The sequence below is a fragment of the Nelusetta ayraudi genome, unplaced genomic scaffold (genome assembly GCF_046127955.1).
Source record: "Nelusetta ayraudi isolate G7.1 ecotype Tasmania unplaced genomic scaffold, CSIRO-AGI_Nayr_v1 ptg000002l, whole genome shotgun sequence".
Taxonomy (NCBI): Eukaryota; Metazoa; Chordata; class Actinopteri; order Tetraodontiformes; family Monacanthidae; genus Nelusetta; species Nelusetta ayraudi.
In genome coordinates, this window is record NW_027466052.1 from 2718536 (window position 1) to 2745821 (window position 27286).

The window sequence follows — 27286 nt, forward strand, 5'->3', positions numbered from 1 at the left end:
ATTCACAAAATTATAATTATTACATCACAAATCAAAAGTATGACAGACTCATTTGGTGGTCAGCTGGAAGATAAACGAAACCATATCTTGGTTTCACGATGAACTGAATATACACACATATTACTCATCCATTGCTCAATCGGTTTAGTTTTAATTACCAAGAATCTATGTCATGCAGTTATGTTGCTTATTATAAAATAAATAAAACAAAAACACCGATACAGGTCGGGCAAAAGGTTTTCGAGGAGCACGTGAAGGCACCGTTAACCTGGAGGCCCTGATGAAACTGGGTTAATGACACTCACACAGGCGCGCACGCGCGTGCACTCAAGTTCATGTATGGAACAAAAGCATCTTTAAATAAAAGGAATAATTTATTTAAAAAAGCGTATAAAGACCACAAATGGCCGATTACTGATCAACAGTGCCATCTTCTGGACACCAGTGAGTACAACTGGCAAACATGTTGGTTTGCGTGGGAATCAGATGTCCGCATTCCTCTTCAAAATCAGTGAAAATCTTTTTTTCTTTTTTTTTTTAAAATCTGTTTTAATCCTCTTAAAGATCGACAGTGGTGTTTCCTTCTCTTTTAATTGTGAACAGCTAGGACTTCAGTCATTCAGAGCAGATTTTGTCATTGCGACGACTGCTCCTCAGCTAACAGTGACCTGAAGTTCTTCAGTTCTCTTATGCTGGTGGAAATCCTGCAGGACATTTAAAAGAAAAGTTGCAATTTTGTTGTATTTACTTATTTATTTATATGCAGGGTGGGTTTAATCTACTCTGTTAGAACCAAGTGTTTCTAAACAAACGGTGCAAAATAATGCTGAGACCCCGTCTCACCTTCCAAAGGCATTGAGCAGCGAGACGATCTCCTGCCGGCTGAACTGGAATCTGGGTCGCTGAAGGCCGTCGGACCCGGGAAGAGCCTCAATCTGTCGCTGTGAAAACAAAATCTTCAGTGATGTTCCTAATCCCTGGGTCTGGTGATGAGGGAGAGATGAGAGAGATGGAGATCAGAGCAAAAGCCAACACGATGCAGCACAGACACTGCAACTTGAAATCCAAACTCAGAAAATCATGTTTTCAGCGGCGCTCCTCGCCTGCAGTTTCCCCCACAGCCGACACTTGAAGCAGCCCACACAGTCCATGATCCTGGAGATGTTGAGGAAGGTCAGTCTGAAGTCCTCCTGGTGTAACATCAACAGAAGTGGAAAACATGTAAGAGGCCCTAATGAACCAGAGACTCTACATTAAATGTGTGTGGAAAGGGATTTTCTAACCTTCAGTTTAGCGGCTTCCCTCTCGTTCCCAGCAAACAGAGAAGTCTCGTCAAAGTGCAGCGGGAACGATCTGGGAGACGGAGGCAGAGCAGTGTCCAATAACGAAATAATGAAAACAACAGAAACACAGGAGGCTGTTCAGGGCTAAGTTCTAGCAGACACACTTGGCCATGTGCAGGATCTCCAGCAGCAGCCGTTTGTGCCGGCGGTCCTCCGCCGCTCGGCCGGTGTACAGTTGGAAGGACGGCCGCTGAAAGAAGGGCAGGGCTTTAGCCAGCGCCCGCAGCTCTATCAGGTACAGGAAGTAGAGGTTCCGGAGCCGCTTGGGTCCCTCGCCAGCCGTCAGCTCCGAGTCGAAACGCTGGCGGAACTCCAATACATTGTGACCCCATTTCTTCTGGAACCAGCTGTCTGCAGGAAACAATGACACGCGTTATCTTGTGTTTTTTTAAATGACACAGCATTTTCAGAATTGCATGACAAATATGGCCGCATCGTCACACAGGGCTTCGTCTGTTAACTCGAGGCATTTGGGCCACACTGTAAAAACGTTCAAACAGATATTTATTGTACAACTTCTAGGATTCCTACACTAACAGATACATATGCAGGCATTTCTGTTGCTTGATTTTCAAAATGTCAACATGTTTTTCTTCTATCCAGCAAAATGGAAACAAGGATAAAGCACAGTTTGTTGACAGCAGGTTGATGTTTAATGCTGACCAACTGAAAAGACTGACTGACTGACTGATCTACTGACCTTCGAGGAGGTATCGGGCACTCAGGTGAATGTTGATGCTGGCGTGAAGGCCAGAGACGAGGCGGTAGAAAGCCCGTTTCTCCACGCACTGACCTGCCGGAGACACAGGGATAAAACCACAGTTCCCACACGTCGACAGATGTTTTGTAAAGTTGAGTATTTAGGTGAAACGTCCACTTACCTTCCAGCCAGCTGTGGAAGACCTTGGCTACAAGGGGGAAAAGAACGAGAAAACTGTGACGACGTCAACAGCCTTTACGAAGTGGAGAACTGTGGTAAGATGCAGCGACAAGGAGCTCTCACCTTCACTCCCTGAGCTGCGGTGCAACACACTGGGGTCCAGCGGCCTCTTGATGGTGTAAGGTCTGAGGGAGAGGGGCGTAAACAAGAGAGGCTTTGATAAAAAGCATAACTATTAAACGATCATGTTCTGTCGCCATTGGAGCAGCCTCACAGGAGTAACCATCCCAAAAGACCCTTTACAGGCCTTAAAAAAACAACGCATCCAACCCTGAATATTGCGTAATATGGGACGTTTAAGCACGCTGCTGGTCTCCCAGTTAGCATTTAGCTTCACGGTGTCGTTGCCTGAGCTGCCCAAGTCTATATCTTACTTGAAACAGTTCTCCTCATAGATGCTGTCCCAGATCTGCCAGGCTTCTGGTCCTCTATAGCCGGTGAAGCGCTCCGGGTTCAGCAACAGGTCGACATACTGGGAGTCTGGAGACTCCTCATCTGCACAAAAAAGGGAGTATCAGTCTCAGTGGTGTTCATAAAACTGTAGGTTTCTGTCAGTTCTATTTTATGACTCAAATGTGTTTTTTCCAACACAATCTTTAGAATCTGTTGCCCAATCATGCTTTCCGCCCCACCCATGAAAAAAAAAAAAAAATCATGCTTCCAGCCAACTAGGCAAGTCACCACTATTCCACTATTTGTGACAAATTACCGTCGACCACGCAGAAGGGCTGGGCCTCGTGGTCGTGTTTGCTCCAGCTGAGAAGAGCCTCTCTGGTCTCATTACTGGCAAATAAAGCACAGACATCCACAGAGGTTCAAGGTCACCGCAGACATCGGCTGTCACACAAGCACCAATTCTCCTCTTACAAACACATTAAATTCCCAACGTGTCCTTCACCTGAGGGACGCGTTCACAGCTCCGAGACGGTGCTCCTGCTCACAGTCGGCCGGCCACTCGTTGGCTTCCTCTGAGTACTGAATACAGACACACAAATGTCACTGCTTTCAAGTATTCAGTACTGTATATTAAAAACCCTCCTGATCCTGTTTAATCCCGCGGTCTTCAGTTCACACAAACCTGATGTTCAATAATACTTTCTATGGAGTTTTTTTTAAACCTTCAGCTGCTTAATTCTTAGATCCAAAAAGCGTCCTGAGAATTATTTTTGAAATGTACTACATTGCAATCAAAAATATGTGCATGGAGAGCTGGATTATTTTACTCTTCCCGTCATTCTGTGTCACACAGAATCCCAGGCAGAGGGTTTCCTCGGTCCAGGGAGACCCTCTGCCTGGGTAGTGACAGATGAGAGCCAAACCAAGTCAATAAAGTATTGCTATATCTTGTTTTGATTTATTATATTGTAATTACCGTCTTTAAGTCGGACCTAGTTCCATGGTGTAACACTTTATGAAGCGTGCGTGTGGGAAGCATTTTGCTGTTTTGCACCCAGTTAGCAACATTACCATTAACATTTTGACAAACACTCAAAACAAACTGATCAGATCTTCCACCAACAGCTGAGCTGTGTTGCAGCAGGTCATGTGTTCCTGTTGGTGCCAAGGACAACACCTTCACATTCTACTAATGTGAAAGCACCACCCAGTTCTGATAAAAAACTGCTGCTGCAACAAAACTCGCACTAATTGCTATACCACGGCTGGGCTGGCTAACAGTCTTCTTCTGTGGTTTTGAGGGCAATTTGCAGCTGTAAAACGCTTTCGCGTGGTGTTTATCAAGATGAATGAGCAAAATTTCAGACTCTGAACTCAATGCCACCCAGTGGCTTGATGGAGTTCCTTCAACAAACTGCTCTTGGGGACTGACCTTGCTGTGGTAGGTCGCGCGGACGCCTTCTGGCACCTCATTCTGTGAACGCAAAGGAGACCGTTTTGAAATCAGTGGATAACAAATGAACACGGTTTGTTTACACTTGAAGAAGTTTAACTAACAGGAGAACAGGGCTTCACAGCGCAGTCCCTAATACCACAGTGGGTCTCTGATGTCCAGAAAGGACACGGCTTGTTCAGGTTGACCTGCAGGAGAAGTCAGCACAGAGACAAGGAGGGTCACATCCACGAGTGCGTGTGCCGTTCCGTGTCAACATGTAGGGCCCTGTTACCTTGTAGAACCTGAAATAGTCAGACTCAAGTAGAGTTTGAAGCTTGGGGAAAAGCTGGTCATTGTTGAAGCTGTCGATGGTCTCCACATCACAATCACAGTCATCCAGGTCACCTGTGACCTTTTTGTAGATTCAAAGCATAAACCACCATTTGTTTTTCACTGTAAAGCATTTCATGAAAAAAAAAAAGTTCAGCTGATATTGACAATAATTTTTCATTTTGTTCAATTTGCCCTGAAACTGTGCCACATCTTTTCTGTCTGGAATTGTTGTCGCACTATGAAACTATGGAAGGACGTAGTTAAGATTTATTTATGACAAATTTATGTTTGGGTTCATATTTTGCACTCCTGGAAATAATTAATGTGAAACATTCTCTCAAATGCTTAACACTTTTTTTTTCTTTTTTTTTTGTTGTTTTAAATAGCTAACGAGCTAACCTAACACCCCTACTTCCGGTGTGACGTACACTGTGTGAGGGTCAGCAGAGGTAAAACAGCAGCTGCGCTCACAAACCGTTGGCAGCGGAGGCTGCACGCACTCATTTCCGGTCTCTTTCCAAAGCTAAAGGCACATTACATTTTAATTTAAATTACATTACATTTTCACATTTAAATAAAACATATACGTGGCGATATTAAGCAGGCGTCTACCTTCAGGACGGTGTCAGACCCGTTACACACTTGTTGACTGATAGCTGAAGACGCCAGAGTGTGACAGCGCCGCTCACCTGGCAGAAGCATTCGCTGTGTCCGGATCCGAACATGCGCACAAGGACGAGGAGGAGGAGGAGAAGGTGGCGGTCACAGACCACCGACTTCATCACGGAGCGTGAAAACCGCCGACCGCCAGCCTGCCTGTAAGAGGGACGTGTGAGCTTCTCCCCTTGAGGCGCAGCAGATAATCGAATAAAGCAGGTTTACTTCCTGAAACTCTGCTTCCTGTCTGACCAATTGACGCGACGTGTAATACGTGACAGGACACACACACACACACACACACACACACACACACACACACACACACACACACACACACACACACACACCAATAAAGATTCACTGGATCTTTATTATTTTATCAGCTGCATCAGTCTCATTCAGTTATTCAACTGAATGAATTCTACTACTTTGTATTAGCAGTACAAAGTGATACTACTTTGTACTAATACTAACTATTTATACCATGTCGCTTGGTAAATACTTATTGAGACGTGTTTCCATATTGCTGGGCTAATTTACAAATCATTTTAATCTACATTCATAGTTGTTTCCAATAGCCTGCTTTAGCCAAGAGAAACCTCCACTGATCAGTTTATCGTAAATCCTCCCCTCTCCTCTCTAACCATAACCCTATCCAACACGTCTATTCGCAGAGCACAGACTTTTTTAATACTTACCTTGTTATTGTTTATTACTTTATTGTTGTCATGCGCATCGCTGTAGTAATGTTTTTATGCGTGGTGACCAATTCAAGTTTCTCCTTGGAGATTATTGGAGTATCAATTAATCAATGACAGAGGCGCACTGTTGAACACACATGAGCACACTTTCCAGTTGCTTTTCAGAAATCAACACTGATGCCTGTTCGAACTTCATCAGACAGATTTTGCGCATTTTGATATGTCTGGCACAGAAATAAAATAGACAAAATGATGACCCTGTTCCCTGGAGGCGGCTCTGTGTGGCTGACAAGCTATTAAGCTCACAGCACAACACACTGACCAACTGTGTAGGATATGTTTGCAAGGGGTTACTGTTATTAAATAGCAAGTCATCAAACTTGGAGAGAACACAGGCACACTGTTCCTGCAATTCACTCTTGTGCTATTTCTCTTTTATTTCGTCCCCTGAGAGAGAGGGGGGTGGGGGTGGGGGGGCTAGAGATGCTCTTCGTTTTCCATCCATCCATCCATCCATCCATCTATCCATCCATTTTCATACCCGCTTCTTCTAGCACCCATGGTCAAAGGGGGTCTGCTGGAGCCTCTCCCACCTGTCATAGGGTGAAGGCAGGGTGACACCCTGGACAAGCCAGTTCATCGCAGGACAGCATAGAGACAAAAAACAAAACAAAAACATTCACACTTATACACACACCTACTGACAATTTAGAGTTCCCAATTCACATGACTTGCATCTTTTTGGACTGTGGGAGGCAACCGGAGCACGGGAATCAAACCCGTGACCTTCTTGATGCGGCAGCTATAAGTTCTTCATTTTATTTATTTATTTATTTTTATTTGACGAAGAACTTTTCCAGAATATTTTCCACGAATTTCAGCGTTTGCTCAGAAGACCGTGACTTTACAGTTCCCACTCCAAACCTGTGAAATACCTCCCTCTGTTGGACGGAATCTTACCTGCATCAGAACAAACAAGCATTACCATCGAATTTAATAAGAGGGATGACGGACAAAAAAAAAACTTAAGTTAAAAAAACTCTGTACACAAACTTTAAAAAGAAAAATGCCGTGATGGATGGAAGGATCAACATGATGAATGGAAGAAAAACATCATTAAAGAAATATAAAGTTTTTTTCCCCCACAAGTATTAATACCAAAAGAAACAAAACCCTAACAGTGATTCCAACCATCGACATCATGTGGCAGAATGACTTTCGCGCCGTAAAATCTCAAAATGACACGCACAGAGTTTTAGAAAATACCACGCTGCATCACAACTGACCGCAGGGCAGTGACGTCATTGTTGTAGTACTTCTCACCTTAAATAAAGGCGTTGAGCTATCAGCAATCTGGCTCAACTGACCTAAAAACACGACTGACCATTCCAAATATGAAAGACAAATGGTGGCGCCAAAACTTGATCTAAAACAAAACTCGTCAAAGTTTTTTTTTTTTTTGTAGTGTGTTTGTAACATAGATTCTGGCAAAAGTTTCCGAATTTTCATCAAAATTGGCTAGTTGTACTGTTGGTAAAAGGTGCGCTCAACGTGTGTTTTTCATCACTTGCTGACACATCATCGTTGTGCGTGCTCAAATATGGACTTCATTAATGCGGAAACGTTTCTTTCATTTCTGACATTTTCTTACAGTTTCGTAGTTGACCCCCCCTCCTCACTCTCCCCCGCCCGCCCCCCTCTATTTTGGTGCTTCCTCGCGCTGCCAAGTCCCTGACGTAATGCTCCGCTCTTAATGATTAGCATGTGGAAACGGGCAGCGCGAGCCTCCCAGGTATTAATTGTCCCAAAACGTAGCCGGAAGTGGACTTGTCTCGCCTTCAATATAAGAGCGTGGTTGCTTTCGCTCAAAATAATTGGGGATACAGATTCAGTGTAAGTGTTATCTTTTCTTTTTTTTTTTCCAAATTCATCTTTAAAGTTATATCTAAACAACAGTATATGTACTTACATCTATTTTATCTGCTAACTTAATGAAAATGAGAAATCATTGTAGACGGTACTGAACTATTCCATTTGTTTGTCATAATTTGTGTAAAAACCTAAATTTTGTACTTCACCAATGATATATTTCATAATGCGAAAGATTTCTGCACAAGCGTGAACTCCACAATATTTCTAATTAACCAACAATAGTATAATATTTTTTCTGTTTTATGAATGTAAAAAGACAGGCAGCAATATATCTAATTTTAACTAGGTCGTATTTTATCATCAAAAAGGGTGCTTCTTTTCCCAATCTTGTGTGTGCGTGTGTGTCTGTGTGTGTGTACACGTACATGAAAGAGTCAGAAAATGTTTCATATGACCATGATCATATTTTTATTAATATTATTTTCATAAATATATATTTTACTGTATTGTATTTTTAAAAGCTCCCAACAGGAAGTTGCGTATTATCATCGTCTAACTTTACTGCGCAGCGTTAGGGGCGACCAGGCTGACTGCTGGGGGAGACACAGAAAAAGTTAGTCAAGATGGCAAGTCCCGCAGACGCGGAGTGAAGGGGCACCGCTCCCCGAAAAAAAACAAAAAAAAAAACTGAGCCTGTCTCCGGAGCCGAGACCAACCTAACGATGCTAACCTCGCCGGAAGGTAAGTACCGCCGAGTAAGGGAAACAAGAAAATTCCGTCTCAGATAATCAGACTGAAGTTTCTAACTCGTTTCCTCGCTGTTCTGTCCACCGTTTTCGCCGCATCGAGAATCAAACAGGAGAGAAAACGAAACAGCGGCAGAATGATCGTTCGTGTAGAATCTGGCATAACCTGCGAGCTATCGTCTGATTAACTAGTTATAGCAACTGAAGTGTGAGCGGGGACTTCTCACCTCATGCCAAGGGTGTTTCGGGATCTGTCCACCCTGGAATGTGCTCGTTAGATACATGTATACATGTGAAATGGTCGGAACATGGTGCATATTTGCTGGTTTTTGCCTCGTATTTGTACAAGCTGCGCGGGTGCGCGCGCGCGCGTGCACACACACACACACACACACACACACACACACACACACACACACACACACACACACACACACACACACACATATCCGCCAACGGTCATTCCCTGTGTGCTGATGAAGCAAAGTGACAGTTTTAGACAGCGGCTAACAGCTCCGGAGCACCGCCGCTAGCTTCACGCCCTGGTTTCGAAGATAAGAGGAAAAATAATTCGCCTCCGACCGACGCACCTCCTCCGCCCGGCGTCAAGTGTACTTTTCGAACCCCCCACCACCACCACTGACATGTCATCAGATCGCGAATATAAACGCGGCTGTTTTGCCTCCATTGGAAAGACGTCGAGCCCTGCTGCTCAACAGCCGCCGTCAGTGACCCGGTGTCTCTTCCTGGCGGAATTTTCCCGGGATGCAGCGCCAGTACTCCCGACAGCTGTATTTTTAGGACAGGGTGGGTACCGGGGGAGGGAGGGAGGGAGGGAGGGGTAGATTAAAAATATTATACTTATTTTTGTCTCGGGTGGTGAAAGCCACAAGCCTGTGAGCACAGTGCGGCAGAGAGGAGACGATCTATAAATGCATGTATAAGTTGAATTCTGCTTTCATTTATCTCATTTATTTATTTTTCCTCCTCCTCATACTGCAGCAACAGCAGCACAAAAAGTCTGCAGAGCAGAAGCAACAGACGCCGTCGCGGCTCTTAGCTGACAAAGATGAATCAAGAATACGAATAAAGTCGCCGCGTGTGTAACAGAAGAGCAAAGCGAGGCAAAAAAAAGCAACAAAAAAAACAAAAAACCCACCCAGCGACAGTCACAGCGAGCATCGTCTGGTATTCATGTTTATTCCCGCCACTGCTTAACTTTACCGTCATCCCCTTGCAGGCTTACGAGGGATTCCCTGAAGGAAAAAATGCCAGCGAGGCCGAAGCCGGTGTGACACGGAGAGCTGACTCATCGAGTATCAATCCCCTGGGGAGGCAGACTGAGCAGCAGAACTCGTATCGCCAAAGGATAACCATCTTGAGCGAGATTACCTGTGCAGGAATATATCCCCTCAGCGTAACCAAGGCCTGACACACACTGCCGCCCCGCTCTCCAACGCTAAGGATGACGTCCCAGCGCTACGGCTGAACCCCCTCTGGCCGCCCGACTAGAAACGTCGACGAGACATCTGATAAGCTTGCCTCGGTTCTTTTGACCCCCGCTGTCCCCCCGCCCCCCCAAAAAAAACCCACCAGCTCCCGGCTCGGCCCGCCCACTCTCGGTGGGAGCAGACCATGATGTTTCGCGACCAGGTGGGTGTGCTAGCCAGCTGGTTCAAGGGCTGGAACGAGTGCGAGCAGACGGTGGCCCTGCTGTCCCTGCTGAAGAGGGTGAGCCGGACCCAGGCCCGCTTCCTGCAGCTGTGTCTGGAGCACTCGCTCGCTGAGTGCACTGAGCTGCAGGTGCTGGAGGCGGAAGCCAACAACCCAGGTGAGGCGAGCGTGACGCGGCACCACGTGCATTTGCAAGCGTCGGGATTCCCCGTTGTTACTGCAGCCCCGCTTATGTGTCCAAACTGCTCCAAACTTTCAGCATTGCTATAAAGTTTTGCTTCTTGCGTTTGGGAAATGGCGGCAGAAACTGAACAATTCCCCAGAAAAGATTTGGAGGTTGGAAATGAGGGGCTTTCTGCTCGCTGCTTGTCAAGCAAAAAAGCATCATCCACACCTCAACCTATTATGACTCGTTACTGATGCAGTAGGAGCTTGTTTCTAACTGAAGTCTCAGGTGTGGATCTGAGTTATTTCTTTTGAAATGAACTGTTCTTAACCCTGGAATCAAACATATGCATTCAAATTATTGAGCGTCAGAAGTAGCTGAATCATCTTTGAGCTGTTGCACTGTCAGTAATTGGTAAAGGAGGCCATGGTTGTGTGTTACTGTTGCCTCTGCTGGCAGTGGGGACCGGTGGCGGTGCCAGCTTGTGGCGCTGTGGGCCCTCACTGGATTGGTATCTTGCTAAAAGCCCCTGGCGGTGGTGGGAGGGGGCGGGGGGTGGTTGGTGGTGGGTCGTCTGCATCTAACTGCAGTGTGGCCATGGAAACAAAAACCTTGGCAACCAGCTGGACTAATGAAAATAGAAGCTTTGCGACAGAGCACGGTTGTCTGTGCGCAACATCTGCATGTGGGAGCGCATGTCGGGCCGTTCATATCAAATATCCAACAGAGTGATGACACTGGGAGTGTCCGGGGTTGCAGCCGGTATGCTTCACTTTTAAAGTTTGTGTGATTTTGAATTCCGGTCTGGGTGGGACACGGCTGAAGACAGGAAAAACCCTCATGGATGGAATGATATGATGGCAAAGCTTTGCATGGGGATGGAAGTCAGATGGTATGGACTGAAGTGATGGCTGTTTAAACAATGAATTCGACAGTACAAGGGACAGACTGAGATGGACAAATTCTTTCTATAGGACACTTGTCACATACAGGTAAAGCTGACTCAGCTAGCAGAAGATGCATTTCCGTTACCCCTAGAATTGCGTGAAACCTAAATATTGCAATAAAAAACTGGTAATGGAAACACCTAAACTTCGAAAAACCTCTCAAATATCGCTAACGTGTTTTTTTGCTCTCATGAGCTGCTTTTTCAGATGTATCGTTAAAGGTGGATCGCAAAAGTGTCATGGAAAGACTTTTTTTTTTTATGCGACAGTGGATGTGACGGTTTTTACGTGACGAGTTCACGTCAAGTAAAAATGGCGCGTTGTGTTTGGACGGAGGAGGAGATAGAATATTTTTTACAAGTAATCAAAGAGAAAAATATAACAACCATTCTTGACAGCAAAGAAACGTAAACAAGCAAAAGAAAATGTAATTCAAATTCTGGTCAAATCTCGTCCCGCGAGATTCACAGCATTCAATGGAAACACGTGCAAATCGCAATTGTCGAAATTTTAGAAATATGGCTTTTATTTTGCGAAAAACTGTAATGGAAACGCAGCTAGAGAAATCTTGGCAAGAGTGTTTTCTTTACTTGTTAATTCTTTAAGCCATTATTCAACCTCTGAGTCAGGGCTTCTAGTCGAACCCTGATTTAACCTCGCTAGGCTGCTGACTTGCTGCGACTTGAAGTTTGAATTCTTGCAGATCAATCTTTAGGGTCTCCGATCTCAGTCTTTTTCAGTAAGTCTTTGTATAAGCAAGCCATGCAGCAGCCAAAGAAGGTGGGAGCCTCAGCCAGGTTCCAGCTGTGACTGAAACAGGAAGCTACTGTGAGCTTGTGAACAGTGGCGGGCGGCGGTGCCAGACTGGATGCTGCAGCGTGTTCACTTCCATGACAGTGGTACTGTAGGACTGCGGTTACATGCGTCTCAGGCTTACACCAGTAGCAAGCCTGTCACTCGCTCCACGGAACGTACATGTTCAAGAACAGAGAAGTAGTCACAGTACAGCGCAAGAATGGAAAAGTCATCACAATTCATTCAGAACAATAGAGTGTACAGTGCAACATTAGAAAATACATTTGCTGATACAATACCACAAACAAATCTGTTATTGTATGTTTTTGAGTGTAGAATATGTGAACTTTAGGTTTCCTTCCAGAATAGGATTTTCCTTGCTCTTATTATGAAAAATGTACTTTCTCATCTTTTCAACATGTCTTCTAGTGTTACCAGCATGGCAGCTAACACACCTAGTACGAAAAATGACAACCTACGCGTCTCTTGATGGGCAGCATCGTCTCTGTTGCTGCGCTGCAACAAGCCGACCTGGTTATCATAGTAACGCCTCTGCAGATCTTTTTTAATTTAATAAGTATTTAGCTTTAAATGTGGGTGATGGGTCATTGCATGAGAACTAATTTCCATCTGATGAGCAGCTGACTAATCGAAAAGGGGCATGTTCCGTGGCGGAGCCACGTATGGAGCAGGTAGGGGAGGGGGGAGGAGAGTGAGAGAAAGGCTTGTTTTGTGAGGCCTGTACAGCTCAAACCAAACATACCTCGGTTATTGTTGGAAGTTGACCACCAAAATTATTTTATTCAGTCTGGAAATGGTCATAATAGGGCCCCTTCAATGCTCCATATATCATTATCAAGACTATTCCACAGTATGACTGAACTCTGAAAGTAAAGCTTATTTTATGCTAGAGGACTCAGTTGGAGGCAGTGTTATTAGTATCACTATTTGAGCAGTAAATCTTTGTGTTAATCACATGATGCGTAAATGCAAGTAAATGACAAGAACTTATTCTTTTGACATTTGACCACTTAAGGCATTGTTGCATTTCAGCAACACTAAATGGTAATAAAAAAAAACGACCACCTCCTCCAAAGTCTTCCCTGTGGGCTCTGTAACAGAGTGAGAGCTAACCCCACGCTAATTCCGGAAACATTCAACGTGGTGTGTCACGGTAATCTGGCCAATCGGGTCAAAGCTCTTTCTATATGTTGATGAAAACAAGAGAAACAATGGTGAAAAGTAAAGACAGACACTAATCTCTTTTACTAACGTCTTCAAATTTGTTTCTTTGATGTGCACCCAGGAAGGTCCTGGGTTTGATAGCCAAGCCTGCCAGTCTCCTGATCCTCTGGGTTTCTCCCACAATTCAGTTGGTTCATCGGAGTTGCTTGAGGAAGTGACTTTAAATCTCCCTTTGTTGTCACCCAATGACAAATGTGACTTTCCTCACCCAGTTGGAGGGTCCTAAAGCCGCGTTCAGACTGCCAGCCAAAATCCGATTTTCAGCCCATCCTGTTTGAAACCGGATGGCTCTTTCGTAGTCTGAACACTCACCTAATCACATGAAATCCGATTTTTGCAAAACGGATTGAAACCACCTTCGGGAGGTAGTTTCAAATCGCATTCGGACAGATGCGTTTCAGTTTGAACAGCTCCAAACACACCAATTGGTTTTGACTGTCCGTGACGTCACTCTATGCGATGCAAGACCCAATGCGCCAGACCAGGTGCGGAGCTGTAACGTAACGGAGCAGACAGAAGTAGAAAACAGCAGTCCCTGGACAGAGGAGGATTCTCATTGCCTCATCAGTCTGTGGGGAGATAGCTCCATTCAAGCCAAGCTCCAGAGCCTGTATCGCAACAAGTGCCGCTGTCGCAATTATATGACGTCACACACTACACGCTACGCTGGACGACGCCTCCACGCTACAGCAACGTGTCATATCAGTCAATAATGTGGCCCAGTCTGAATAGAGCCAGATCCCATTTGGACACTTGCTTGGAAACAGTGTGGACAGTCGGCCCTAAAAATTTGATTTGAGAAGGAATCTGATTTGAATCAGATTCGCCTGCAGTCTGAACGCAGCCTATGGGTCGCAAGCGTCGTATTTTTTTGAGAACGTACAATTTGTATTTGCAAACCTGACCAACACAAATAAAACTGCACTGTTTGATTGATGGAAATGCAGCTGGCATGGTCATGGAAACCAGTCCCAGTGAGCCCTGAACGCAGCACACAGCAGTGATGGGGACCGCACCAATGGAGGTTTAGTCCCACCGCAGTCAAGCTGGGGATGGTGTGTGTGTCTCTGAGGTTTTTCCTTCAGAACTTTTGTACCTGTGCATCAGATTTTTTTTTTTTTCGGCCACACCCTGGAGTTTCCTCCTACCTGTGCGTCACCCTGCCTGCGGTCACTTCCTGTGGGCTGATTCATCTGCTCAGGATGGAACTACCAGACTCATTGTCAGGACACACGCAGCTGAATGGAGGCAGCCGGCGAAGGTTGTCTGCTGATGTGATCTCTCTGGAATGTTGTGGTAACTTGCTGTGGTCGAGAAAAGCAGATATGTTGAGTCTGCTGTTTTACTCAGCCTGCGCTGATCTTGTATTGATTATAGAGCCGTTGCCAGTTTTGAGCTTCTGTGCCTGCCAAAGCTACGCAAAGCTTTATTAAAGTGCTGTGTTAGTTGTTGTGTTATTACAGAGCGGATCCCCAGGGTGAAGGTTTGTTGTTTCTCGAGGAGGCATCTTTTCAAGAAGCTGCCGTCCGGGCCGGCAGGCTCCAAAAGGGTTAATGTGCAGCTGGAAGTCTCGGGCTGAGTGGAAAACGCAACTATTTGGAAAGCGCTATACAAATGAATGGAATCCTCAGTGACCTACTTCTGCGGGTGGTTAAGAGGCGGCCTTGTTTTAGGACCCAGAGAGTGACAAGACTTTATCTGCAACCAGTGACACCAGTCAAAGGGACGGCAGGATTACTGGAAAGCAAGAGGAGCTGTGTCACACACGGCTTATTTCTTTCATTGTCGCTTTTCGTCTTATTTTTAAATCGCGGGCCTGTCCAGGGTTGTGCATTTTTAATCTCGAGTCCATTTTGTCCATAGCCGACTTTTTTTGGGTGACGTTCATCCCCGCCGGAGCCGACTTTGGGAGATGCTCTGGGTGATCCCAGCGCAACATGGCCTCGCAGAGCCGACTGTTTGTGAAGGCAGGGAGCCAGTTGAAGGTTTTCCTGTGGGCCTTTCGACAGGAACCTTTTGTGGCCGGGAGCGTTCGCTGCGACTCTCTGTGTCTCAAAACCTCAGACCTGAGACAATCCCCGACAGGGATGACGTGAGATCGGGTCCCGACCCGATCGGGGTGGATAGTAGTGTGTAAAGGACAGCACACACACTCATGCACACGCACACACACACGCGCAGTGTCGGGTTAGCAGAAGGGGTGGGGTCAGGGCAGTACAGTGGGCCTGGTGTTCTAAATGACTAGCTTCATTTTGGGTTTGGCACCGCTGACCTGTTCCTGCTCGGCTGTTTGAGCTGGAAGCAGCCAGTCATTCAACGTTCACCAGCAGCTGTGCCCAAGAAGCAACAGAGATCAGTTTTTGGGACACGACGCGGAACATAAGGGATCAACTCAATGATGGAAAATGAGCTGTAGTTTGTTGTTTTATGATATTCATTTGTGTTATTATTTCAGTTGTGTTTCTTTCATCGCACTGTGACATATTGTCAAGCAACCTGAGACATATGAAACAAATCAGTAGATCCTCGGCCACAGGCCAGAGGTTGCTCTCTGTTTTTGTCTAAAATAAACTCTGGCTGTAGCTCCGCCTTGTCCTGCCCTAAGCCGATTGGTAGGGTCATACTCTGACCAGCTGAAAACTATTTGGATTGTAGTTTTTTCAAGGCGGATGAATCATATTTCAGTCGGTGGGCTCGGAACTCCTGAATCTTTTGCTCTGTTTTTTCTTTTTCTTCTTCTTCTTTTCCTCCTCACTTTTAAAAATGACATAATGTACCATAGGATATTTTTAACAATACACAGCATATTAATTATCATCAAATCATTGAGCTGTAATGCTGTTGGCATTAGGTTAGCAAACATGCTGCCAGTCCTGTGGTGAATCTTGGAATTTGTTGCAGATTGTCCAAAAATCCAATGGTCTGGTATTAAACCCAGCAGCGTCTTGGACAGAAATGATTAGTGAAAGTTTCAGGCAGCAGACTCAAAAGGTCTGCCCGGTGGCATGTTTGTGGAAAAACTACCCTTTTTTTTAGTGAAGATCCTCAGGAATGGCAGAATTGCACAAAGCCGTGGCGTGGAAGGGAAGGGAAGCGCGACGGCCGCTGTTATCCTTTGAATTTCTGCCACACTTCTTTGTCGAAACTAGATCCTGAATGAGAACCTGGGCTGGAAAGCCACATTCCCGGCCGAGGCGGGAAATGGTTCTGTTGTCGGGGATACTGTCTAGGAATGTGGGCAGCGTCAGAGTGCAGAGTTGGACTGGGGGCTTTTCCAGCGCAGGGGGAAAAAGACACATTGGTGAAGGAAAAGTGATTCCGCCTTCAGCGCAGTGAGCGTCTGTGGGTGGGGCCAACAGGGGGCGGCACGCGGACCTGAGAATACTGGTGCCATTTACAGCCCGGACTTGCTCACCACTTTCCTGCCCGGTCCAACTTTTTTGTTACATTTTTTTTGCCCTGTGCTGAGATGTCCATATTGCATGTTCTGAAACCTGGTTCTAATTAGCAGCTCTCTTGGCCAACACCCATCAGAAAATTTCAAAATCTGAGGGGGAGATTCTCCTTTCCACTGGCGTTGGACCATCATTAATGAAACACTTGACGGTTATGAATGCATTCTACAGAACCAGAGCCTGAAGTTTCTTTTTCTGGTTTCTCACAAACTTTGTGGAGATCCGTTTGTGCCTTCGTCTGAAAGGCTCTTTGGGCATTCCGCCCAGGAGAGACACAGAGGGAAAACTCTCGTCTCTCCAAACTATTTCATCGCACCCTCGCATGAGCAAACAGTTTATTTCTGGAAGTTGACGCTGTGTTCTGTGAACTCTTCTCTAACCTCAGGAATGGGGACAGACGGGCTGCCAAAACGACCAGAGGGGAAATAAAGCTTGTCCTTTCTGCCCGCAACCTCTGCTTGCTGTTAGGTGTTTGTTTTTTCTTTTTTTTCCTTTTCTTTTTGTCAACGTGCGTTTGGGGCAACCAACACGGGAACATCTCTGGGTTTTCATCCACATACTGGGTCAGGCTTTTTGTTTGGGGAGCCTAATAGTGAATTATCAGTGCTCTTCAATTTTTATTTGGCCACGCGGGAGGTAAAAACATTGCCCGGATCATCCTGAACTGGCATGATTTCGATGGCTTTAGTGACAACATACGACGACTGAAGTAAATTCATCTGAAACTTCTGCTAATTTCGACTGTCAAGACTTGAGTCAAGTAGCCATCTGTGGAAAGCAAATGGAGTTAATCAGTGTAAGCCATGAAGACAAACGTTACATCTTGGTTTACAGCTTCTGTCAGCAGCAAGAGGAAATCTATCAGGTGATCCATGTTTAGCTTAGTGTGTGTGTGTGTGTGTGTGTGTGTGTGTGTGTGTGTGTGTGTGTGTGTGTGTGTGTGTGTGTGTGTGTGTGTGTGTGTGTGTGTGAGAGAGAGAGAGAGAGAGAGAGAGAGAGAGAGAGAGAGAGAGAGAGAGAGTGTGAACAGGTGAGGCACTCTGTGTCATGGATGACCAGTTCGACTTGTCCTGTCCAAGCCAGACATACGGCTGTATAATATTTCGTCCAGCAAGTTTGTAAACACACACACAGAAACACAGAAACACACACACACACACATCAGGAGCTGCTCTCAGTGATCACTCATTGTTATGACCATTTATGCACAACATGAAATTAAAACATTGTCTGGTTTATCTTATCAATATTATTATCGCGGCCTGGTACCACATGACCCACTGACCGGTACCGGTCCGCGGCCCAGGGGTTGGGGACCACTGTTGTAAAGAGTAAGGCTGTTTTTAACTGTATTCAACTCACTTTCTTTAATACAGAAGAACACTTGGAGCGACTCAGTGGGAGAAGGCAAAATGTTTTCACATTCTATCCATTCTGTTCAGTTTTAAATCTTTATTTCCCCTCCAAACAATCCAACACAAACTTGGTGGGATTGTTGCGCTGCTGATTATTATATTGTAAACTTCACAGATCTGTATAATTAGCTCCCTGTTCTCAGCCTCCTACAAACAAGACACTTATCACACAGCGTTTTTACATAAAATGGGATCTAGTGGCAGCAATGGATACAATAAAATGAACTGCCACCCAATTAAAAAGCTAAAATACCGGCAAATTGGACTCTCCACTTGGAAAGTCGACCCAGAGTAAAGTATTCGCTCTGACTAACTTGCAGCGCCGAATCGCTGAAGAAAGCAATAACATTGGACGTGTGTCAGTGTGATTAGGCTAAATACCGTTAGCATGCATGTGCACTGACTTCTCAGACTAAGGAACGGGTTGGAGAACTGTCCTTCCTAGTCAGATAGTCAGTGTGCGCTCTACTCCCATTTCAACTGGGGGGTATCGCAACACTCGCGGTACGGCGGACGAGGGGATGGACGGCGGTGCTGTGGATGTGTTGGTCTCGACATGACTGGATCACCAATGGTCCCCCACCCCCAAGATTATTGAAGTGCCAGCGCCCTTCTGTGCAGACCGCTGTGTAGTTGTCTGCATTGTCATCGATGTTTGCATTTTGGAAATAGTATGTTCACAATGCAGCCCGCGCACATATTTTTATTTTTACTTTTTTAGACAATAAACATTCTTAACATTTTAGTTGTGTTTTATTTTTTAAGCAAATACCAAGTTATTTGCTTATGAGGTGTGTGTTGCTGGAAGACACTGTCTTTCACTATGGCGTAGGCCAGGGGCGGGCAAACTGTTTGACTGGTGGCCCCCCCATGGGTTCTAAAATTTGACAGAGAAGCCGGATCAGGAGCAGATGGATGAGTGTTTTGGTGACCCACCTCATAGGAGAAAAAACATATCATGGGATATGTAGAAAACATGTGCTTTGATGTCTATTGAAAACGAACAAACGCTTTATTGAAATCACTCTTAAAACACTGAGAAATTGATGAAATGCAGCTATTTTATCACTTACTTACTATCAATATAACTACTTCAAGTTCGGCGGGCCAGATTAAAGAGCTTAACGGGCCACATATGGCCCCCGGGCCGTAGTTTGCCCATGCCAGGCGTCATTCTACTTCCGGGTCAAAGCTGTGGGTGGGACTGGATCTGGAGCACGTTCAGACCGCATGCATGGCAGGAGAAATATGCATGTATGATGGAATAATCTGATTCTCTCACGCCGCTTTGTACTCGGAGTGAGGTGTTTCTGTGCATTTTCTTTAAAACTCCGATTATAACCAGAGCGAGGCAATGCACTGGTTATCAAGGGGGCATGTCAGCGCACTGACTTTTTAAACTCACTGCTTCCACCTCCGCTGTTGGCCGGCGCCGACAGGCCGGTTTAGAGGAAGGGAGAACACCGTGACGATGGTTGCCGTGGCAGCCTCACAAGCAGCAGTCTGGGAGGCGACCTCATCCTGGACAGAGGCTTCCAGGACGCTCAGCCTTGCTGTCAGCGCAACGTAGGGCCAAGGTGCCCATGCGGGAGGAATCTCGTGACCAAGTCGGCATTTTGTCATCACGGTCAATCAAGCGCTTCTGCCGTCCGAGATGAGGAATTGGCAGCGGTTGCGCTCTGCCTGTGTTTGACGACAGTCCTGTTGAGGAAGAGTTGCATTCATTTCTAATTTTCCAGTCTATGATTTGTTGGCCCGCTGGTTGGTGCGCCGGGGTAAAGATAAGTGTGCGGGAACCTTGGTATTTCCTCTAGTAATCCCCCAATGATCTAATAGCACAGCCACAATGACCAACGTGAATGTCGTCCACCAGGCTGTGTGTTTTTCTTAATGGCTGTGTGTGTGTGTGTGTGTGTGTGTGTACTCGCTCACACGGTGTCACAGACGCTGGATTCTGAAGCTGCAGCCCCCAGGCGGCCCACTGGCCAGGGATACTGGGCTAACCTGTTCAGCTCTTGCTCAACAAGTGCACATTCCAGACGACTCCAGCAACACACCACGCCGGGGCCACAACAGAGCACACAAGGATTCATTGCATGGTCGTCTCTCTTCGTAAACACACACACACACACACCGCCGGCACACTGACCCAGTCAAACCAGTTAGCTCCAGCGGTCTAACGGGCCTGCAGACCAGGAGCTTCCTTTCCTTTTCTGGCCATTCGATCACAATGAGCGCCGCTTGTCTTGGTTCCTTTGAACTCCTCCTGCTTTAGCTGATCGTTAGCTTGCTGTTAACTTGTCAACCTAATTCAACGCCTCCATAGGTGTATTACAAGACTTGGCTTCCAAAGTGGCAATATGGTGGCGCGCCGATTTTCCCAGTGGTCACTCGAGGTACTGCAGCAAAAAAATAAATAAAAAAAATCCCAGGGGCCCAAAAAGCATTTTTCCCATAGACTGCAATACAAAAATGAACGCGACAACTGTGACCTGAGAACACAAATCATACCAAATCATTCTATTGTAGATTTTTCAGTTATGGTCTTTTAGTCATTTAAAAAAATCATACAGGCCAGAAAATCACCAGAGATGAGTTTATTCCCAGCGTTGTACGTGCTGCTGTGTCTCAGCTCTTTCTGATTGGCTGCGTCCTGGCGCGTCTGGAAGTGACGTCCTGCAGAATGGTTCTGATTGGCCAAATAGATCATGTGCGTCACAGAGGCATGATGGGAAGTGACACTATTGCTCATGCTCTATGGGCCCATCAATGCGGAAATCAAAAACTTTTTTGACGTATGCGCTGGGTGAGCAACTTCATTGAAATCAACGGGGCCGCTATCTACAACCGGTGGGTTTCCTCCACACGTCTATCAAGGCGAGAGCCCTTTGATTGTTTGAAAAGCTGGAGGCCAATTCCAGAAAACTCTTGCAAGTGGACTGGATGAACCAAAATGTCTGTTGTGTTCAGAACGGGGAAACTTTTGATGGAGTCAGAGCTGCTGATGCTGATGCCAAGGAAAATCACCTCCATTCTTGATGAGGAGAGGAAGAAGAGGTGCTTTGAGCTGAGTTAGAGACACAAGGGAAAACAGGGCAGTAGGTAGCAGCCCCCACCCCCCACACCCCAACCCCCCGACTAGCATTTCCTTAAATAGAGTTGCGGGCTCCTGTGTTTCGGCCCCCTGGCAGCGCGGAGCCTCGCATTCCCGGCATAGCTCCCGCTGCCACATCCAGATCCTCCCCGCGTAACGGAGATCTGCGCACGACTTCCACACAGGTAGAGTCTGAAAGAGCGGACGAACCTCAGCCGGCTTCAGGGCCGTAGGACGGAAGAGGAGTGGAGAAAAGAAGAGAGGAGACGAGGGGAAGAGAACAGGAGAGATCTTTGACATGGAGAGGAAATGATGGGGGTCGGATGGAGCAACAAGGAATTGTTGTCCATTCATAAAGCGGCGGTGAGGAAACCTCCCCTGCTGCTGGGAAAAAAAAGATGAGACAATTAAAAAAAAAAACAGAGGAAAACCCAGCGGCCTCTTTAATCACCTGATTTATTTTTGCAAAAAGCGGCAAAATAAAATCATGCATCGTATCCGGTCGCCTGTGAGAGCACGTTAGGAAGTTGCGCCCTGTTGTTTTCCAAAAGCCTCTTTTATTCATGGACATTGATCAGATTGGAAGGACTGGATGTTCTTTTTTTATTTTTTTTTCATTTTTTTTACGCCTTTTTTCACTGCCTCAGCCCCTGTCCAGTGTTTGCAGTTAACTTGCACTACTGGGAGAATCTGCGTGAGGGGATGCGGAAACGCTCTCATCCACTCAGTTCAGTCCAGTTTAATCTGTCACAACTTTTAAATGCATTGTTTGGTCAACGGCAAAAAATAATCAGGCTTGAGCAAAGGAGTTCAATCCGTACCTTTACTTTTACCAGAGTAATTTTCTTTGTCACACAAGTATCCGTAATTTTACTTTGGGACAGAATGTGAATGCTCTTGCTGCCTCTGGCCGACAGTCACTTTTCAAGGCTGCCATGTTGCTGAGTCTTTGCATGTCCGCCTTGCCGAGCTCCAGTGGCCAGCTGCCGTTGACCTCCAACAAGAGAGAAACTGTATGATCACAACTAGATGATGGAGGAAACTCGTATAATTTTTTTTACACGTCACAGTTTGGCACAAGCCTGAGGTCCCACAGGGACATTTGCAAGGTAACAGCATCACGTGTGTCATTAGCCAATTCATTTTTCTAAATAAAACCAAAGCCAATAAAATAACAAATTATATACATATGTATGTATGTATGTATCTCTCTCTCTCTCTCTCTCTCTCTCTCTCTCTCTCTCTCTCTCTCAATATATATATATATATATATATATATATATATATATATATATATATATATATATATATAATATGTAGATTTTTTTTTTCTGACAACCAAAATAAAAATAAAAACGGATAATAAGATTAGCGATTTTGCGCTCAATTAAAAAATGGACAAAACTGGAGATTTCCCAATTTGGATAGATGGATTTGAGGCAAAGCCGTGTGACCCGTAGTTGTTGTTGTTTTTTTTTGTTTTTTTTACGTCTATGCGTAATAAAAAATTATTATTTAGAAAGCTGCCAATTTTTATCATATCTTCCGGTCTCAGCGTCGCCCTCTGGCCTCGCCTGAGAGGCACACACGTGTTCCTTCTGGTGCTGCCTGCTGCCTCAGCAGCTCAGGTGGAGGCCCAGGCCGGACTCCTCCACCTCTCTCTGCTTCTCTCCACTTTCCCTCCGCTCCACACTAGCGTCTCTAACATTGTTGTTGTTTTTTTTACCACCGCTGTTTATTGCGCCTCCTGTTTATTTTTTGCCATCTTTCCACCTCCTCTTTTTTCTTTTTTGTCTGTTGCTCCAGTTGAGACCTGTTGACACTGCTGAACTTTCCAGTCTTCCGCCTCCCCCCTTAACTCCCCCACCACCCCCTCCACCCCTGCTGTCGGGGCCTGCGGGAGCCTGTCTGAACAAGACGTGGACTCTCTCTCTCTCTTTCTCTCTCTCTCACTCCCTCTGTCTCTCTCTTTTTGGGGCGGCAGACTGGGATATTGAGGCAGAAAACCTAAATGACAAAAATGTTTGCGAACTTCTACTGGCACGACTCCCAGTCAACCTTAACGTGGACCTTTGGAGGCTTTGTGTTCTAAAGTAACTCGAAGCAGAAGTTCAACTCTGTCGTTTGTCCACCCCGTCTTTTCTCAAGCGAACTTTCTTTCTGTTCTCCGTGGTGCTAAATGTTGTTAGCGAGCTCCTAAACGCGCTTTTATCGAGAGCAGTTTCAGAGATGCGCAGTTTAAAAAAAAAAAAAATCTGTCTCTGTGTAAACGGCCCCTCTGTCTCTCTCTCACTCTCGCTCACTCTCTCTCTCTCTTGCACCTCCTTCACTGCTTTTTGCTCGGTCATTTTTGTCCAGCCAACGTTGTCGACTGCGCTTTGATAAATATTAAACAAAAAAGTTTTTATCTATCTATCTATCTATCTATCTATCTATCTATACATATATATATATATATATATATATATATATATATATATATATATATATATATATATATATATATATATATATGGCATGCCGTTCAGGAAATTAATTAATTGAATGAAACCCCAAATATGTGGAACGAACCTTGAATATATTGAATGAAAGTCGGAATATATAGAATGAACCCTCGAATATATGGAATGAAACCCTGAAGAAATGGAATGAAACCCCGAATATATTGAATGAAAGTCGGAATATATAGAATGAACGTCATCACTGCCCGCATCTTGTGCCTGTTGTGCGGATGCTTTAGCATGAGCTAGTCAGCTCGCAATTTAGTTGTAGCTATTCTCGAGAAACACAACAGAACAAACACTGGACTTAAGATAGATGTAGATATTTTAAAGCATCGATGCCGAAATAAAAACATCTGATTAATTAGGCTTTTTAAGGAAAACCAACTTTCTGTATGCAGTTACGGTACGTTTGGGGGGAATACTCGCCGCTATCTTTATTTTACATTCCTGCCTACGTCACCAAGTGCTTTCTGTGTTTGGATGAACACGCAGGTTAGGAAAAAAGGAAATGTCGGAGGACGAGGCAAATCCAATGGCCATTGAAAAGAAGGGGGGTTGTCAATGTGCATCGGCTCCGGACGGAGACGGCAGCGAGAAGAGCATATCCAGGTGTACATGCTGTACTGGCCCCCAATGCTGACTACCGTGGAGTCATTGTGCTGCAACTTTCACATGTTTGTAAGAAGGGAAAACACCCGGCTGGGAGTGTGTCCACTCACCAGGGAGAGGCACCAGTGACATCACAAGGGGCTGATTCCCACAACTGTTTGTCTTGCAAAGTGGCACAGGGGTAGTTTGGCCGAAGTTTTGTTCACGTCTACGATTGATTTCCTGTGTTAAAGGCATAGTAACACGGACGCAGAGCAAACACCTCTGCCCCCATGTAGCCATGTAGTGCGTGTGTGTGTGCGCGCGCGGAGCCGTTAGGAATCACTGCATTCTTCAGCAGTAGTATCTGTGGTATGCCAGCACATTCCCCACTGCTGAGCAGGAGAATCCGCTCGGAAAAGCAGGAGCGGGAACTTTTCTATTTTCCCAGCCCCGCACCCCACCCAAATTTTGCTTCGTCTGTCGTAACCCTGCTCTCCTCGCTCCACCACTGCCCCCCCCCCCCCCCCGACCCCACCCTTCGTTTTCTCCTTGACGCCGTCTCTTTTCCAAATTCCAGGGCCTTTGTGTGAACTGTGAGCTGTGTGACGTTAAATTGATCTCTTCCAGCTCCTTACATGCCATTTTTTAAGCTCCCCCACACGCACACGCACACACGCACGCACGCACACACACCATCTAGCCTTCTGCTTCTTGAAGCCGTGATGTTGGTAAAAGAACCTTGCTGTGTTCAGCCAGGTGTTGAATCAACAGCCGCTCAGTTGGAAAAAGTGAGCCAGTGTTGTGTTTGTTTTGCTAACAGTAGAATCACAGGACACACACACACACATACAGGTCAGGATTTTCCATAGACAAAATTCCGTACTCACTGTCCACTTGGACAGTGGTTTCATCCCAACTGGAAGCAATCCTGAATCCTGATCTAATCCTTAGTGTGTCTTTGTTCTTCCGGCTGCTTAACGCAAGTAAACACGTGCGCACACACACACACACACACACACACACACACACACACACACAAACACATGCTACCTCTCACATGGTTATGCAACTCCACAGTGGTTAAAATGGAATTTCCTAGGTGTGAATTGGGGTCAAGTGCACACACTCATCTTTCCACACACACTTTCTCCCTCACAACCATTTACACAGCCAGACAGACTTGCTTTTTAATACACACACACACACACACACATGCAGGACTGGTGAGTCACTGTCAGTGTGATTTGGAGTTGACATGACCCGTCTATCTTGCCCACTGCCTTGTTGTGGTTTTGCGCGCTGTCGACCTTTTTCTATATTTAGACCATCTGGAATCATGTGTCTAAAAAGTCATCCCCTGTGTGTGTGTGCGTGTGTCCCGTGTTGGTGTTTAATGTTTGTGCCACGGCAATCACATTGTTTCCACCGCTCTCTCGCTCTATCGCTCTCTCATGTCTTCTTATCTGGGTGTTGGAAGTGCAGCACACGCTCCACGATGGAGATCTTGTCAATATTTTCCTCCTCGCAAATGCTGAAAACAGGCACGGCCGTTTTTCAGCGCGAGGCGACTCACCCGGCCGAGCTTCCTGGTGGACACCTCCCCTCCTCCTCCCCAGGTTGAACCCCGGTGGGGCAGGAAGGCTCCTAACAAGAAACAGCTGATGTGATTTTCAGTGGAATTCTCAATAACTGGAGTAAATTTGCAATATGTGGGACGCTGAGCGCCGGTGGTTAGTGACGTCTATCGTGGCTCACAAGTTGATTTGGTTGACTTACTTATTTTTTCCGCTCCTGTGACATTTTGATCTTAATCCAATGACTGTATGGAAGCGTGTTGGTGCCATACTAAGAAAAAAAAAAGGGCTCAGTTCCACGTAACGGTGAAAGTTTCACATTTTTACACAAGAATTTTCATTATATTTCATCATAACGAATCGAAACTAAACCAAAGCAGGCCAGCAGCCTCTCTGAAGTAGACTATCTTTTCTTGCGTCTCCAGCTGAACGGTCATGTGTCCCATTGAGCTCCTGCTGCTTCACCATGGCTCAAAATGTGCATCTGCCACCGTCAAAATCCATTCTTCCTGTGTTACAACCCCATGCATTCCAACATCCTCCTCAAAGCATACTGACATTAATGTCATCAACGGTGCTCAATAAGTTCAGGATCTCAACCATGTCTCAAACCACGCTTAAAGTGCAGTCTAATAGCAGAATAATAGAATAAATAGAATCGTCCGATTCTAATTCCACAATTTTGATAATAGAATTGTGGAAGCATTTAGTTTCGATTTGTTATCATGGAATAAGAAAGAAAGAAATAAGAAAGAAAATGATCTCGTAAAAATAAGACAAGTTATGCTGAGCTTCTTTTTTTTTTTTTAGTTGGGCAGCTGCACGCTTCTCTAAGTGTGTGAGCATTGGAACTGTGGTGACATTTGGCTTAATTATGCTCTGAGGGATTACTAGGAAAATAAAGAACTGAGGCACTGAAGTACAGTGGCAGCAGCTTGGCAGCAATATTGAACACTTCCTAAATCACTTGGATTTATCAGATGTCCTGTTCTCACTGGGATGCACTTAGTGCTTTAAGCTAAGAACATTTTATCAGCTGGTGTGTTTTTTCAGAAAACAATTGTCAACTGTGTTCAGCTGAACCGTTAATAGCTCCATCACCATCTTATGTAGAGTCACCAGAAAAATGATACAGCAGATTTTATTATTCAGCATCTCAGCGAGCGGCTTTCCGTTCTGGCTGGCCGCTCTTGTTTCTCGGTGTGCTGCTAAGCTTCGTCGGACAAAGCCGCATTTGTACCGTGAGTGTGCCGAAAGCAGCAGCGACTCCGAGTCGTGATGTCAGAGAGCATCCGTGGGCAGCTGCCACGGCACAGAGTTCAACGTCAGATGGGCGGTTCGAAAAAAAAGAAAGGCAAGTTGCTGAGTCAGGGCCTCCCCCACAAACAGATGACGCTGTG

The 27286-nt window shown here is 45.6% G+C and overlaps 2 protein-coding genes across 4 annotated transcripts in view; one reads left to right on the forward strand and one right to left on the reverse strand.

The window, feature by feature from the left end:
* Window positions 1-127: 127 nt before the first annotated feature.
* ero1a (endoplasmic reticulum oxidoreductase 1 alpha) lies at window positions 128-5343 on the reverse strand. 2 transcript variants are annotated; one of them, XM_076051659.1, is made up of 15 exons: window positions 5137-5343; window positions 4407-4526; window positions 4237-4320; window positions 4112-4153; window positions 3182-3258; window positions 2993-3066; window positions 2658-2778; window positions 2347-2408; window positions 2225-2251; window positions 2044-2136; window positions 1448-1694; window positions 1284-1353; window positions 1104-1190; window positions 844-983; window positions 128-704 (listed from the first exon to the last, which is right to left on the reverse strand). In XM_076051659.1, exons 1-15 carry the CDS (start codon window positions 5227-5229, stop codon window positions 635-637), a joined length of 1407 nt encoding a protein of 468 aa, XP_075907774.1. In that variant the 5' UTR covers window positions 5230-5343; the 3' UTR covers window positions 128-634. The 2 variants fall into 2 exon arrangements, with proteins under 2 accessions (XP_075907774.1, XP_075907857.1); XM_076051742.1 differs by having other exon boundaries at window positions 5060-5321.
* A 2888-nt stretch (window positions 5344-8231) lies between these two features.
* The window catches only part of samd4a (sterile alpha motif domain containing 4A), a 41559-nt gene continuing 22504 nt past the window's right edge, over window positions 8232-27286 (forward strand). The window contains exons 1-2 of one of the 2 annotated variants that reach the window (XM_076051221.1): window positions 8232-8421; window positions 9667-10257. In XM_076051221.1, coding sequence (XP_075907336.1) covers window positions 10062-10257 — 196 coding nt within the window. In that variant the 5' untranslated portion in view covers window positions 8232-8421; window positions 9667-10061. The remainder of the gene's footprint in view (window positions 8422-9666; window positions 10258-27286) is intronic. The other variant, XM_076051308.1, reaches the window with a different exon arrangement.